Source organism: Ursus americanus, chromosome 4 (assembly GCF_024610735.1).
Source record: "Ursus americanus isolate L20-20 chromosome 4, mUrsAme1.1.p, whole genome shotgun sequence".
Lineage (NCBI taxonomy): Eukaryota > Metazoa > Chordata > Mammalia > Carnivora > Ursidae > Ursus > Ursus americanus.
The window spans coordinates 84,470,846-84,487,410 of NC_142130.1; the positions used below are offsets into that span (position 1 = coordinate 84,470,846).

At 42.4% G+C, this 16,565-nt stretch overlaps 1 protein-coding gene across 3 annotated transcripts in view; it reads left to right on the forward strand.

Moving 5' to 3' along the window:
* The window catches only part of MAP3K7CL (MAP3K7 C-terminal like), a 67,667-nt gene that overhangs the window by 32,572 nt on the left and 18,530 nt on the right, over positions 1 to 16,565 (forward strand). For 2 of the 3 annotated variants that reach the window (XM_045785675.2, XM_045785676.2), the window contains 2 exons: positions 593 to 701; positions 12,702 to 12,763. In XM_045785675.2, coding sequence (XP_045641631.1) covers positions 593 to 701; positions 12,702 to 12,763 — 171 coding nt within the window. Of the gene's footprint in view, positions 1 to 592; positions 702 to 12,696; positions 12,764 to 16,565 lie in introns of all 3 variants that reach the window. The other variant, XM_087861757.1, reaches the window with a different exon arrangement.

Genomic DNA, 16,565 nt, shown 5'->3' on the forward strand with positions numbered 1-16,565 from the left:
AAATGTTTGATAGATTTACAAGTAGTTAATTAGATATTTAATGCACATGATATTCGTAATATAACTGTGGGATATTTTACAATAGTCTTTGGTATTCTTGAAGTGGTCCCTGATACTCATTCTTTATCGCTTATTCTTTATCATTCAATAATTCAGATCAATAATTCAGGTCCAATTTTGGCTTTTGAGAGTGACAAGTTAATTTAATACGAAGCTGTCTGATGTCCCATTAGGACATCTTTATCTGCCTCAATTAAAAATAAAACACTATATAAGACCTTGAAGGGCCAGGGTTGGACCGGTCAGTGTGCAGGGATACTAAAAAAGGGAAGTGGGTGGAGATTTTGCTCCATCTTGTATATTTTATTTTGGATATATATTTCCAAAACAAGTTTTTTTTTTTATAAGCCAGAAAAAGAATTTTAAATGGGGCAGGTGAATACTTTACATGTAGGGAAAGAAAGCTAGGAACTGGGAGTATCTTCAAAATAAGAAAGTAATGGTTACTAACTTTCCCTCCAATTTCCAAGATCCTCTGAGTATTTGAGGGATGACTTGGGTAAGTGACAGTGGCTCTCTCTTGTCCTTGCAGCTGGAAGACCCAGGGGAAGACCAAGGCTCAGGTGCCCACATGATCAGCACAGCCAGGGTACCTGCGGATAAGCCAGTACGCATTGCCTTCAGCCTTGATAATGCCTCAGGTACGCTCTGCACCCGGGGAGAGGGCCACCTCCCTGCCCATCACTGCTTTACCGTCATGTTTTCCTGCTCCACACAGGCTGTTTAAAAATGCATGCCTGGCATGACCTAATGATGGGGCGTGTGATTTTTCATCAAGCATTGCTGGAGGGTAGCTTCCAGAATTGCCTCTGGTGATGCTTCCCCCACCTCCCATCCTCTGGTTGTCTTAGCACATTTCTCCTTCCTTTTTACTTTCCCCATTTAACTTTCTTTTATTATAAAATTCCTGGAGCTGTAACAATTTCTAACGATTCCAATGTATGTCATCATTGAAACTGTGTGAGGAGACGTTTATTAAAGTGCTGGCAGTTGGTTAGGTGATGTAAAAATATCACTGTCCCGGTTCCAGCAGCATTTCCTGGAGCCTGAGTTCCAAATGCTGGTTTCTCACTGGTGCTCCCACACTTCCGGCTGCACAGTGTTCAGCCAGAGTGATGAACAGGACAGGTGAGGCAGACCCTCTTGAAATAGTAAGGTCTGAGGTGAGGCTGCCATACTTAGAGCCCTTTGTCATGACTCCCTTCAGTGACCTCTTAACACACATATTGAATTACACCACCTATGATGGGGACCTCAGGTGGTGTGAGGTCACAGACGTGAGGGAGGGAATGCTTGGGTCTCTTTCACTGGCATCAGCCTTGGCTCTCAGTCTGTCATCTGTTAAAATCCGTAATCACACGCTCAAACAACATTACCGTTTCAACCTTGAGTCTTTTGAGGGCTAATTCTGTGTGCCTATCTATCAATCAGTCAGTCATCTATTTTTCTTCCTACTCTGCCCATGTAGAGGTAATGTTTTAAGAAGTAATAATTGAAAAGAAGCAAGTTTATCCCTAAAATAATGCAAAGCAAGGATCTGGGCTCTGTGAAGATTGACATTACACAGCCAGTTCCGGCTTTACTCTACCAAGTGATTATGGTGGTGGCACATCTGTGCCCGTTTTCTTGGACTGTGTAGCCCCCAGTGGAGGATTTGTTCTAGAGTAAGAAGAGGTGAAGCCTTGCCTTTTCATCATCTGTTCTTTCAACTCTCTTCCCATGGCCTGCTGTTATCCTGTATGTCCACTCAGGGGTTGCCTTGAAACACCATGGGGAAGGGAAATCCTCCCAAAAGGCAAACCAATCTATCCCAACAAAGAAATGACAACTAACATTAATTGCATTTCTCTTTTGTATTAGGCATTCATATGTATTATTTCAAATCTTTAATCATGCAATGTAGGGGCGCCTGGCTGGCTCAGTTGGTAGAGCATGCAACTCTCGATCTTGGGGTCATGAGTTGGAGTCCCACGTTGGGTGTAAAGATTACTTAAATAAGTAAGTAAATATTAAAAGAAACAACAATGCAGTGCAGACATTGGTATTGCCAATATGAAGACACAGAGCTTGAGGTCCAGAGACTGCGCTGTTAGTAGGTAACAGAGTTATGATTTAAATGCAGGTTTCTAGACTGATGAATCTGAACTCTATTAGTCTATATCACTATTCTAAAAAGAAAAAGGAAAGCCCCTCCCGCTCTTATGAATTTCATAAATGTAAGATTTTGAGGAATAGTTCACACTTGAATGGCTAGATTTCAAGACGGATACATATAAGCCTCTAAATCTAAGGAGAAAGAAGTATAATTTACTACCTGTGATCATGTCCCACTTGAGCAGAACAAGTCTTGTTATGATCAGCAGTCTTACAATTTCAGTATATAAAGCTTATTTATTCCAAGCAATATTATTATAATTTTGGATGAGACAAATAAATGTACTGTTTCCTTTCTTTCTTCAATTAATTAATTAAGATTGTATTTATTTTTGTGAGAGAGAGAGAAGGAGGAAACTTGCATGAGCAGGGGGGAGGGGCAGAAGGAGAAGCAGACTCCCCACTGACCAGGGAGCCCGATGCAGGATTCCATCCAAGGACCCTGGGATCATGACCTGAGCCAAAGACGCTTAACCATCTGAGCCACCCAGCAACCCTCCTCGTCTTTATTTTAACAGAATTTAATTTATATACAAAGAAGAGCCATGGAGAGGTGGATCTTGATCTTTGGACTGCATAAGTAGATTCTTCCTTGAAATACAAGATATGCAACTTGTCATCAATTTGCCACCATCCTTTGAATGATATCGGCCCCTGACTAGGAGCTCTTGTATGTTTTTTTAATCAGTCAATTTAGATTGATTCATTCTAGTCTTTCAAATATCCCAAGAATGTCCACTTTTGAAATTCATGTTTTTTAATACGATGGCTTCAAAAAGGGGTTGTCATTTATTTCAAGTAATTCCTACTCTCTAGTTCCACAAAAAGATGCTTGGGAAGATTTATAAAGAAACTGCTAAAATTAAAAAAAATTTTTTCCTATGATCTATGTGTCCTCATAGCTCTACAAAGGCATCTAACTAGAGAATCCAAGGCAGGAGTGGGTTTCTGTGTTTCTCAACCTTTCTTAAAATAATGACCTGAGAGCACTCACCAAAAATACACTTTCCAAGGCCCTACTCCTGTGTATTCTGGGGCAGCAGGGACAGATGGAGGCCCCACAATCTGTATTTCTGCATGCATACGAAGTTGTGAGTGTGCAGAAAGATGCTTTGCAGATATTTGGAGACACTCCCTCTGAATTCTTGAGTAAGGAGCCTGTGGAGTGTCACACTGAGCAACACTTGCCATCACGCACACTGTGCATGCCTTTTGAATTCCAGTGCATTCTAGACCACACATTTAGGGGGAAAACAAAGGCAAACATCCTAGATTTCCATAGCAAACAGGGCAACTAAGATGGAATTTTGGGAAGTAATTCCATATTTATGGACTTATTGTTGAGAGGTAAGCAGAGTCCATGAGAAAAGAGACATCATTGCCTGTTATTAGGGTTTTTTTTTTTTTGCATATTTTTCTGAGATGATTTGGTGTAGAGGTCACGGACATAGGGCTTTAGAGTCCTCAAGACGTGGTTTCTAGACCCATCTTCATCACTATTTGTGTTATCTTGGGTAAGTCACTCAATTTTGCTGAACTTCAGTTTCCCACAAGATGTAAATAGTGATAATTCACACAGTGGTGGTAAGAGTTAAATAAGACTATACAGGTAAAGCATTTAGCATAGTGCTTGACACAAATTAAGGACTTGACTGGTCCTTGTACTTACGATAATTGATTCTGGCATATTAAGGAAAACATAAACATCTTAAGCAGTTTTATGTCCCACCTACATCTCCCACATCTACTTAATGTCAAGAGAGAGTTTACAGTATAACTGGCCTGAGATTATTTAGAGACTGGTTATGCAATTGACAGATTTTGGGTATCCCTGCCTCTCCTCTTACTAATTAGCTGAACTTAGTTTCTATGCTTTAGCACTCTACCAAAGGTGGGTGAGATGTGCAAACGTGAAGTATGGCACGATCCCTCCTATGGGTTTCATGAGAGAGTTGGGGGAAAATTCTGTGTCACCCAGAGCAGATGGGAACAGCTTCCTGGGAGATGGGATGATCAGCTTGCTCTTGAAGACGGGTTGGGTATTGAAAGGCAGTGTAACAAAGGTGTCATCTCTGGGTACCAGGCACAAAAATGGGGGCTATACAATTTTTAACAATTCTTCCTTTTCCTTCCAAACAGAAAGATTGAGCAAAACCTAAGAGGAAGAGCATGATATATTCATGAAATAGTAAAATTCTTGTCAACTGGAGCAGAGGTCTTGAAGGGTGGAAGAGTGGCATATCATTTAATGAGCTCTGCTTTGGGCTCTACCTTGACTCTCTGTGTACATAGCAATGGACTAGCATTAACAATATAATCTTAAAAGTTTAACAACCGAGTTTGGATTTGATCACAATCAAGTGTCAAAAGTTCTTGAACAAGGGAGTGATAGGATGAAAATGGTAAATGTTCGATTGGTAGAATAGCCTGGAATGTGTAGAGATGAGAGAGTGGAAGAGGCTTTTTGTAACGGCACAGAGACAACATACTGAGTACCTGGATCAGACGACAGGATGGAAGGCCTGAATTCAGAGTACATTATGAAGGGAGGGTTGAAAGGACTCGGTGACAGACTGGCTCTGGATGGGGAATTGATCATGGTTTATTGATAGCAGAATGTGCCACAGGACTCCAAATAGACCGTGGACCTCCAGGGGCTTAAATACAGGAAGCAAATTTTTAGGGGGGCGGGGGGAGAGAAAGGCCTTTAAAAGACAATCACTTCTTCTAGACTATCATCAGAACCCTTGATTAAGTAACACTGAGCTAACCACAGTTCCTGGAGGCAGCAATGACTATTTTTAATAAACTAATGATGTGATGACCTTACTTCTAAACTGGGAATTCCAAAGAGTTAACTTTCTAAATTGGGACATTCGTGGAGTTAGTTTTCCCAATAGAAAATATGCAGAAGAGAAACATGAATCCCATCTCTTGGGTTATTAGAGAATCACTGGCTCTTCTCCAGTTGGAGAGAATTTAGAGTTGGACTGACATGAGGATTTCATGTTCATTACTTGAGAGTTTTCTTTATTTCAGTCAAGCTATAAAATCTGCCACACTCAAGTGTGAATTTAGACCTTGGCTTTGGGGTTCTTTTTGTTGTTGGTGTTGTTAAGTTTTTAGGTTTTTTTTTTTTTTTTTTTAGAAGGAGTCAAGGATGCTAGTAGTATCAGCCCAAGCTGGTAGCTTTCAAAATTTGTTTTTAAAAAATTCTTTCAAGCTATTGGAATTTTTCATATCTGGGCATGAGCTAATCATATGACATTTAGTTAAAAAAAATCCAAGACCCGTTCTGTCGATGTCACTTCCAAGTACTACTGTTCTCCTCACATACCAGGGTGTTTGTGTGGCAGTGGGAATCACAGGAAGCAGCTGAAATAGCGTTGAATCTAATATCCCTGGGCTTTGTGTGAGTGTCGAGTGTGCACGTGCGCAGACGGTTCTCAGCCAAATCATGACGCAGGTGAAGTGTCTCTTGTCATTGTTGCTTTCCTTCAACTTTTTCTACCTTTGGTACCTTTGGGTATTATTTCCCTCTCCCTCCTCAGGGCACTAATGTTCCTGTCTTCTCTTCACTCCATGCTCTGAATCCTTGTTCTCTGGAAAGATTCTGGAAAACCTCATCTACACTAAGCATTAAATGAATGTATATTGAGGTTTACTTTTAAAAAAAAATCTCTCAGGCTGTTTTTTGTTTTTTGCTTTTGTTTTTGTTTTTTGCGTATCCACAGAGAAAATGGTAGGAAGTCAAGGGTTAAAGATCCCCCTGGAATTTTGCCAGCCAGTGAAGGGTGAGGATGGCCTTTGGGAGAATAGGGGTTTGGGGAGCCTTTTTGAGCTCTTTCAAGTCACCTTTCCTAACTCTGACCCTACCTCCAAAGCTGTCTCAGCATGCTGGGACAACAAGCGGTCAAAATCCCTCATAGGTCCAGTGGGAGTGTGGGGGAGGGGTCTCCTATATTTACATCTTTTACAAAGCATCGAGTTGAGAACCATAGTAGAAACGTAATCATCAAATACTATAAAATCAATAATACAATATCTGTAACCACTTTGAGTTTGTTATTCCGATATTAGATGAAGGTTCTTTGAGATACAGCTGGACTTACTTGTTGATATCTGTCGCTTAAGGCCACAGGGCTGGAAGGGAAGTGATTGTTTATGACTAAATGCTTTTACTTATCTCATCAGTTTAGACTGGCAACAACTCTGCAGGAAGATGTCATTATACCCATTTTACAGATGTGGACCACTGGCTATGGGAGGTTAAGGAACTTGCCTCAAATCAAGCAGTTAAGAAGTAGTAGGAAAGGTTTCAAAGCTGGGCCCCTGGGGCTGTTTTTGCTTGATGACCCATTTGAAGGTAGGGGCCATGTAATGAGAGAGAGGCATGATTGTTTCTGACGGCAAAGAGCTTCCACAATCGTCATGGGAAATGGTGGAGATGGGTTAGTTCTGATATGTTTTTATAGAGCAGGAAAGAGGAAAAGTAGAAGTAAGTTTTATTTGGTGGTATGCTGAGAAGTAAATATACCTCCAACTGACTCTTTTTGGAGCAAATGTTTCTGGGCAAATATGTTATAAGCTAAATAAGTAAAAATATTCTTACAAAAGAATACATTGGTAAGATTTAGAAACTCATAGCTATAATAACAGTGGCTAGAGGAATGTTTCTGAGAAGCATAAAAACTGTCCTTAGGGGCGCCTGGGTGGCACAGTGGTTAAGCGTCTGCCTTCGGCTCAGGGCGTGATCCTGGCGTTGCGGGATCGAGCCCCACATCAGGCTCCTCCGCTATGAGCCTGCTTCGTCCTCTCCTACTCCCCCTGCTTGTGTTCCCTCTCTCGCTGGCTGTCTCTATCTGTGTTAAATAAATAAATAAAATCTTTAAAAACAAACAAACAAACAAACAAACAAAAAAAACTGTCCTTAAACTGAATCAGGTCTCTCTGTGTGGAGAAACGTCATTCAGTCTGTTTCATGTACGATCTTTTTTTTTTTTTTTAAGATTTTATTTATTTATTTGTCATAGAGAGAGAGAGTACAAGCAGGGGCAGCAGCAGGCAGAGGGAGAAGCAGGCTCCCTGTTGGGCAAGGAGCCCGATGTGGGACTCGATCCCAGGATCCTGGGATCATGACCTGACCTGAAGGCAGACGCTTAACTGACTGAGCCGCCCAGGCGTCCCTCGATGTATGATCTTGTTTGTAGGTACTGGCTGAGGTGACATGATGACTACTATTAATTATAAAGAACTGGCAATCTGCGAGGTGTCATACGGAATCGCTGTCTGTATCCATATCCATGTCTGTACTTTTGATTTGATGGGCCCTGAAAATCCAATGTGTATTAAAGGTTCACATGTCCAGTGTTTAACAAGCAGGAAGCAAAGTTTCAAAAAGCTTTTGATGTGTCTCGAAATGCTGTGATGCTCTAACAAGAACCAAAGTATACAGATATTTTTAAAAAGGTTTTTCGATATATTTGTAATGTGAGTCGGGAGCCTTAGATCACTTATTTCTAAAAATAAAATATGAATCTTGATTTAGATTTAAAATGAAATACCCAAAGACCTTTCATGCATAAATTAAAAAAATTTTTTTGCAATATTTCATATAGAAAGTGTTTGCTTTGATAGGGAAGTAAAAGGGAAACCCTTCTTAAATTCAGATTTAAATGAAGAGAGAAAACCCAGGAGACCTGAGGTTGTGGCTGCACCAGGGAAATCTCTCATAACCGGCATGGGGAGACAAAGTAACCAGAAACAGTGATTCTCACCCTGCCTACTGTCTGTATTACTTAGATGAGGAATAATACCTCCAACCCCCACCATCGTACACATACTCTCATGTGCACACATCCTCACGCAAGTGCTTGCCCCCCATTACCCCTTCAGTTGGGTTTACGCTGAAAAGGAATGGAAAGTAAGCTCAGTTATATTAAGCATTTGTTATTATCCCTGATTATTTCCTGGGCACCAGGCTTTAGGCTGAATGAATTGACATATGCATTCCTTTACTAATAAGTTTTGAAACAGGAGAGGAGAAACCAAGTCTCAAAGAGATGATGTTGATCGTCCACATTAAAAAGTGGCTGACCTGAGCCCTATAGAATGTGGACTAACCCACCGTGTCTTGAGTGGTTAGGAGCTGCACAGTTTCAGGAACATTTTTGCATGAACCTTGGCACTGTAGCCATTGCCCAAACCCATCCACCTCCTGAGTGTCAGTCTGTTCCTGGTGCCCTGAACGATGGTCTCCAGGACACCAGTGGGCAGGACAGCTACATAATTTGTGGAGTCACAGTACAAAAACCCAGGGCTACTTGTCCAAGAATTTCAAGTACTCTCGCTGGAGCATTACACCAGGAGCAAGGCCCACCTGGGGGAAGGGCTCTGTGTGTCTGCGCGGACACATGCCCATGGGGCCAGCTCTGACAGCAGAAAATGCAGTCAGATGGAATGGATTCTGGGCAGGGCTGCCTGTTGAGTTTCTGGTTGGGGAGTGGGGTGGGGCTTGGGAATGTCTTCTGAGCATGGCTTATCTCTGTTGTTATCTTTGTAGAAACCTAAACTCTTCCCACCAAGGATTTGTCCCCAGGTATGCGCGGGTTGGAGAGCCCAGTGGAAGGGAGAGATAACGGATCCCAAAGTCCAGTCAAGACGTTGACTAGAACAGTGGTTCTCAAATGGGCATGGCAGTGAGGTTTTCTTGGTGTGTGTTTGCTTTTGTCTCTAAAGCTAAATTTATCCATTATAATGGACAACTCTTCTATGATTATGTTTGTCTTAAGATTTGGGAGCTAAAATGTTCTGTCATAAAGAGATACTAACGATACATGGTAGTAGTTTTGAGTCATCTTCACTAGCTGAATAAAAAGTTGGACACACTAAAGCATGATTCCCAATGTTCTGAGGAATATTTCACTGACTCATGAAATACAAAAGTCAGGAAGCCCATGGACCAGAAAGTGAAGAAGGGCAGGGTACACCCCTGAGTCTTATGAGACGCCTTTCCTTTGTTGGGGCCCTTGTCCTTTGCTCTACAATGAGTCCTGGACCAGATGATGGCTCAGCCCCGTCCAGCTGCGACATTCTCTGAAAACTCTGACCACATAGCTCTCATTGCTAAATAACAGTGAAGTTTTGGATTACAGACTCGGTGGGTCCCACTTATCTGATTCATGGAGAAACACAGAGAAGACAACGTAAGGAAATCTGAAACAGAATAACCACAAAAGCAACTCAACAGCTGCTCCGTAGATGCTGAGACGAGCCCATCATGAAATGTACTATGGCATGTCATAATGGTCGGGATACCAATAAGAAAGTTCTATCTTAAGTACCATTGACTTAGTCACGTTGTTTGGCAAAACAGGCAGTGAACATCTGCTAATCAAAAAAAAAAAAAAGCCCTTTAAATTCTTTTCTTTATATTTCATTCTTTAAAAATTCCTTAGCAAACATTTTGCTTGGTCCATTAAAGCCCACAGGGGCATTTTGAAAAATGAAGCCGATGAATTATTTTTTAAAATATTAATATGTTAAAAAACACGATAAAGTGATTTGGCAATTTAGCAAGAGCCTGAGTCCCTGCCTCGCACATCATAGGCATTCAATGACTATTTGGCAAATAAATATATTTTAATAAAAATGTACTTGCATTCTGATTTTGTCATATTATAAGCATACCTACTAACTTCTCTCCTTTAAAAAAAAAGCCAAATTTCCCAGAAAGAGGGTCTCTTGCAAAGCTACTGTACAATCCACTTTGTGCTTCTGAATTGTCAAAACAAACCTAACGGCTCTCAGGAACTCTGATCCAATGTCACTGTCAAAATGTTTTACAACGATTTGGCCAAATGTTGGTGGAACAGCTGTGCTACTAGTCTGCCTGAATCATTTTCCTTCTTTCCTTTTGGCCCGATCCTGTGATTCATCATTCTGCTTTTAGAATACTTGCCTATTTTTAAAACCAGTCAAAGAAGGCAGCCACTGTTTAAAAGTAAACACACCGCACATCAACTCAGAGCAAATTTGTAAGCAGCTTTGCAAGCCCTGCAATTTCTGGCCGGCAGGGATGCCAGTGGAACCAGATGGCATCAGGCAGTGAAATGCAGGACTGGCTTTCAGACTCGGTAGTCTCCTTACATCTGTCTTTGGTTTTCTTATTTCCGCTGCCATTTCCCACTTGGATTAATCCAACACGAACCATTCTTTAACCAAAGTCTTGTCTTTCTTTTGGTTGTCATGACCACATCCGTTGCGTGTTTCTATGTCAGTGAGTTAGACTTTTTTTTTTTTTTAATTCAAGAAATCCAATACTAAACTTTGTCCTCAAAATTATTGGCATGCTTACCTATAAAGTTTGACGATAGATGATGATGTAGATTTCTATAACGTACTTCATTAATTCCGGGTCATACCAGTATTGGCTGTTTACTTTACTATAGTCAAGCAATTGAATAACTTGCTTCTTCTTTTTTATAATTAAGCAGGAAGGAGTGTGACTTCACAGGCAGCAAGGTGGCTTAAATCCCAGGAAGCCTCGAGCTCCCTTCCTGGCTGTCTTTGAGGATTCTGGAAGGCACTGTCTATTCTGGTACTTTACAGAAGTGGTTTCTCCTTCTAACAAGTGCCTGTTCGTCTATGACTATTAGGGTTGGGATGTCGAAGTATAATATGTTCCCATTTACCCGTGCCAACTTGTTCTGGCCTTGAACTCAATGAACTGACATAATCATGATGTCTGGGTTATCGATAGTTTATTGAAGTAAATTGAAATGTGCCTTAGACCCACATCCGTTTTACAAACCGTCGGTTTCATAATGAAGGCTACCTGTAAAGGGTCAGTAGCAACACATGAATATTTCTGTCTTTTGTCCAGGTCTTTGCAGACGAAGGGGGACTTGGAAAGCCACAGTATCTGGCAGAAGTTGTCATTCTGGGTAGGAAGAGAGCAGCCAGAGGGCGATTAGATCTCCTTGTGTCCTCTTGATTCAGTCCTCCAGCCGACAGCAAGGGTCTTGGGAAGAGTTCCCCATTTCTACTTGCTCTGTGAGGCTGGACAGTGTTGGTGAACCCGTGGGCATCCATCGTCTGGCATAGGCACCAGAAAAAGTGGATTCAAATTTGGTGATGCCTTATCATTGCCTTAAGCCACTTTTACTCGGGCGTATTATTACATGACTCTTGACTAAAATACGCCAGAGGCTGCTAACTGCTGTGGCCCTTGAGGCGTTTGGCAGAGGCAAGTTCTGTCCTGGGTTGAATTATCTTTCTGGTAATTGATCTTCGATGCCTTCAAAGAATTGTAACGCTTAGAAGCCAGCAGCCCCTTCGTGCTGCGTTTTATTCCGGGCTATGCTATCGGTGAGTAGGGCGAGGGCACTTGGTTCTGAGTTGGGTATGGCCCATAGCACGTGCTCTTGTTCAAACAGAACAGCACATTTTTATAAACAGGTTTGGTCATGATAGTGAGAACATAAAAGCCATGAATTTTCCCTTCTTTGTTATGATGTAGAACAGATTCAGTTTTTAAACGATTCTTTTATACTCTTCTGTCTTATTCTCATAGTCATCTGTCCCGGGGTAGGTGTTGTCCACATGGGAGGGATGGGAATGAATGGCCCGGCAGGGCCAGAGTCTGCCTGGGCACACCAGGCTTTGCTGACAAAGGGCTGTCCTCTAGCAGTGCGGCTGGGTCACAGTATGTTCTCGAAGACATTTGGGGGATCTGGATATTGTAGGCCAAACTCCTCTCAGGTTTCCTCGGATGCTTCTGAGAACATCTTTTGATCCAGCAACACCTGCCTATTGCCAGTCAGTTTGAGGCAGTTGAGGACAGAGTGGCCAGGGCTCTCTTTGCTCAGGCTCGCCCACGTCAAGGCAGTGCGCTGGGCCTCAGGTGGGGACTGCTGCCTGCCGTGCGGGGAAGGACCACTGTGACTGGGTTGCTGCCTGTTACCCGCGGGAACCCGGAACGAGGCTCTGGGTAACTGCCGGTGGTGGTGGTTTGTGGTAAGGACATCAAAGCTTGCCACGTTGAAGTCACTCAGAGGAGAACTTCTATTTTTCACTAACACATTCTCCTGTCCCATTGAGGTTGTTCTGCTCACCTCATTAGCGCTTTGTTAAAGCACTTTCCTGCATACCAGGAAATCTGGTTTTGGCTACCATCAGAATATGGAGGACAAGCAGTGCTTCTGAATTGTGGAGCTGCCAGACCGAACAGTTGAGGATTTGGATATTTGTTTGCAAAATTTTGGCCAGGCCAGCTATGCTCTCCAGGCTTATGGTTATACCAAAAATGAACAAGATTGCCTTCTGCATTCTCTGTGTCTTCACCTGTGGTGGGAACGAGCGATAAGAATACTTGAAGCAGTATGTATTGATGATTTAATCGTAGAAGCCAAAGATGGTGGGAGCAAGACACCTCCCAAGAGAGAAAGAGCTCTATAATGAAGAATCCTTTTATTTTCATGTTCTAGATGAAACACCTCCTGAAGACGCCATTCCTCTGGTCTTTCCAGAATTAGACCAGCAGCTACAGGTAAGGATATATCCAGAGTCTTTCCTTTTTCCTCCTTAGTTTCATGAGATACAGTGAATGGACAAGTGGCCTCATTGAGAAAAGACTGACTTGGAGACAGAGCGGGGAATTTTCAAGTCATCAAGCCTTCCACTTCTAGAGCTCCAAAGTCATGCAACTCACATGTAACGTCCCTGTCTGGGTATCCGGCGACTGCACGAGAATATAAAAAATTTACAGCGTAAGCAAGCTCCTCCTTTTAAGGACTTCTGGAGCCTGGGAACAGGGCTGGTCCCTGCCCTCCTTTGCAGGGAATGTCTCTGTGCCATTGCACTGGTGGCCCATTTCGAATTAGTGATTTAGTGATAAACCGTGCAGAGGTGACTTGTCATGGGCGGGGCTGGGGGTGGAGAGGAGGCTCCAGAATAATCTTCCTTTCTCTCCTCCACCCCCAACTCCTCCCCAGTCCTCTGACGACAACTTTCAATAGAATATAACGATTTTAACTTAAACGTTCCGATACTGTCTGGTTTGACCCATGAGAAAACTATTTCGTGTGCAGAGCTTACGGATGATCTATCAAAGAGATCCCATTTTAGTACGCCAGAATCATTCTAAAGGAACTGACTTATGACATTTCAACTTTCTTTAGATGACATATGTTGATTCCAGGCAAAGATGGGTTTAGGAAGAGTTTCTGCCCAAAGACCTGGATACTAGCCATGGGTCAGACGTGCTCTTGAATACCTCACTTTGTAGTCACACTTAGACAAATCTAACAGGGGTCTTGAATCCTGCACACGGACATTTACTTAGTCACTACTTTTTTTTTTTCCTCTCTATGTTTTGATTTTGAAAAACTTTAGGTGGGGTCTATAACCTCTACATCCTATTAGGTCTGATGTCCGCCATTGTCTTACACCCAGAAGCTTTTCCCATTGGCGGGTGTGACTGGTATCCTGAAGTCTTTCACATTTGGGACCCCTGGTCCTGAATAGCCCTCAACAGAGGTGGGAAGAACCAAGAATGAGCCCATGTGCAACCCAAGACAATGTCCTTTTTGGTTGGTTCCGGTTCTGATCTCAGTACCTGGCACAACTGAGTTAAAAAAACCTGGAAGTAGCCAGGACGGATCTGAAGAGCTGGTGTTCTAGTACTGGAGTGGTCTCTAAAAAAATTCAACCCAGTATGACTCAGGTGTGATTGGTTTCTTGGAGGAGTCCTCCTTCTTACCTCTGCCATGGTCCTGGGTGCCGTCACAACCCTCCAACAGAGAGCCCCCTCAACAGACTGGTATCTGTTATGCAGAGATGCCTGAAGGGTGGGCAGCAGGTGGGAGGGTTATGCTGATCACCACAGATGTCAAAGGACAGCTCTGTTCTCCTCTAAAATTTCCTCTGCAGCTCTCAGCTATCTTATCTCCACCTTCTCTTGCCCCCTCACACAGGGTCTCCAGCCCAGCTCCCCCAGTGCCCAATAACTAACATACCCTGAGTATTGCTTTCTGTCACCATGGGGAACGAGTCCGCTCTCCGTCTGCTTTCCCGTCTGGTGTGCTCCGTCACACACACAACTTTCCCGCTTCGATTCTGTCCTCACAGAAGGGAAGATGCACCGCTGCTGGTGGTATAATTGGGATTATAAGAGAAAAACTAGATTCTCTCCCCCGCCAGTCCCAGTTGTTTTTTTTTCCTTTATTTTACTGTCACCTCAGAGTTGTTTTATTATCATGGGAGTTAGAGGAAAATAAGGAATATACATGTTTTGGAAATAAAACAGTAAAAACATATCTAGGTTCTGGTTCCTCTGTCAAATGATGGATGGTTAATTCTACTTTTTTGGTATTGACAATTTTTTTTTTTTTTTTTTTTTTTTTTTTTGCCTTTGGGAACATTAATGGTCTTCCCTGATTCACGGATCTTTCTTTACAATTCTCCAGACAATTTTTCTATTAGAGCATCGCAAGATGCATTTGGATTTTATGGTTTTAATTCCATTTGACATATGTATTAGAAATTAGGTCTATTTAATTACTTGAATCCAATGAGACTATTTCATCTTCATTGATCCTTAGCGAGATAAGCCATTGAGAGGCTGCTTTCTGGCTCATGGGTTTTGAACCCCCCCATCCTCTACCCTTAAAATATGGTATCGCTTTACATCTTCATGAATGGAGGGAACATTCCCAGCTTCCCACCTTAAATCACTTAAGTGAGTGCCTGTTTGTTGGGTGAAGGATATGATCAAGTTTGTTATAAACATTTACCAGTGGTCCATGTCCTAACCATTTGGTTAGGGTCGCCCTGTCTGGGGCTGCAGTCTGCTACCTTTATTCTGTCCTCCAGGGCATGAAGGGCTCAAAAACAATACGGCGAGAGGGGAAAGCTAACACAGAAAATGACATCTAAAAGCGGATTCTTCTTTCCATGTTTAGCGTAAGCGTATACATTTCGGCCATTCTGCAGCAGGAAGTCTCTGTATTGAAAGCAATGAAAATGCTTTATGTAGGAAAGGAGCAATCCATTCTGGGGAGCAGGCCATCTTCACAGTCAGTGTCATGTGCTTTCATCACATAGTAATGGCTCTTGGAATTTTACCGACCATCATAATCCTCTACGGAAGAATAAAAGTTAGGTTACAAAGGCACGCGAAGTGCCTTGTGGTTGTCACTATTTGCTCGAGGATAAACTGACTCTTGATTATCTCTACAGGAGCCTTAAAAACGTGCCAAATGAAAAACAAATGATGCCAGGTGATTATTGCCCGCCCTACTCTCTGCATAGCCTCAGATTTAAATCCCACCGTGCACACTGAGTATTGCTAGGCAAGTGACGCTTCCCTGCAAATAATCTCATTCGGGCCTCGCCATAACTGTGTAAGCTAACTACTACGTCTCCACTTCAGGGATGAGAAACCTGAGGTCAAATTGTGGTCCGAGTACATTTGCTGTTTCCTCCTCGATCTTGGACTCCACATCTCGGTCGCTGTCTTTCCCTTACAGCTTTTGGGAAACCTAGGGACTGCTTAAATTACTTCGATAGGTAGAGGGTTTTTTTTTTTTTTTTTTTTTTTAGTTTCTGGTTCGTGAGGTTGCCATCATGGGGCGATAGAACAGCCTTGTAAAACCGGTTCTGGCTTTCTGCTATCCATTACACATTCTTGTGCTGTTTATAAAATGCAGCTAGAAGTAGCTCTTCGGTGGATACTCTCTCACCAACTTGACCCCCTAGATTTTTCTGTTGCTTTGCCAAGAATGTGGACATGTTGCAGCATGTAATTCGTGGTGCTTCTATTTTCACAGAAGCTCAAAAAAGCCCTGTGCAAGAATAGCCGTGACAAACATTTCTCTTGATGTCTCTATTAATGCAAAAGGTTGGGCAAGAGACTTTGGGGTAAGGTAGGTGTTAAAAGGAGCATCTCTTTATAACATTCGTTTGTGGGCCATAGGCCTCAGCCGGGGGCAATGGGTAGGTTAATTCTATTTTATGCAGATCCCTTTCCTGGAACTTGGTTTCTAAATTCTCTCTGCCTATTAGAGGCAGGAGTTGGGTAGAGCTGGTTTTGCAAACACACTCCAAAGAAGGGAGCTCAGTTCTATGTCCACTTCTAAGAATGACTGAAAAATCACTATTTTTCGTTAGGCTCAGTTTCCTTCTATTGGAAAAGGAGGTCATGCCCAACCTCCCTCTTTGTTCCAAAGAATGGTCTGAGTAGGCACCACGTTTGTCTTAAAATTTAACCATGTTGCTTTGTTTTGGAGATCGTCGTTTGACCTACAGATGCTCCAAAGCTAAGCTGTAATCTGGTTTTAATTGCATTGCAG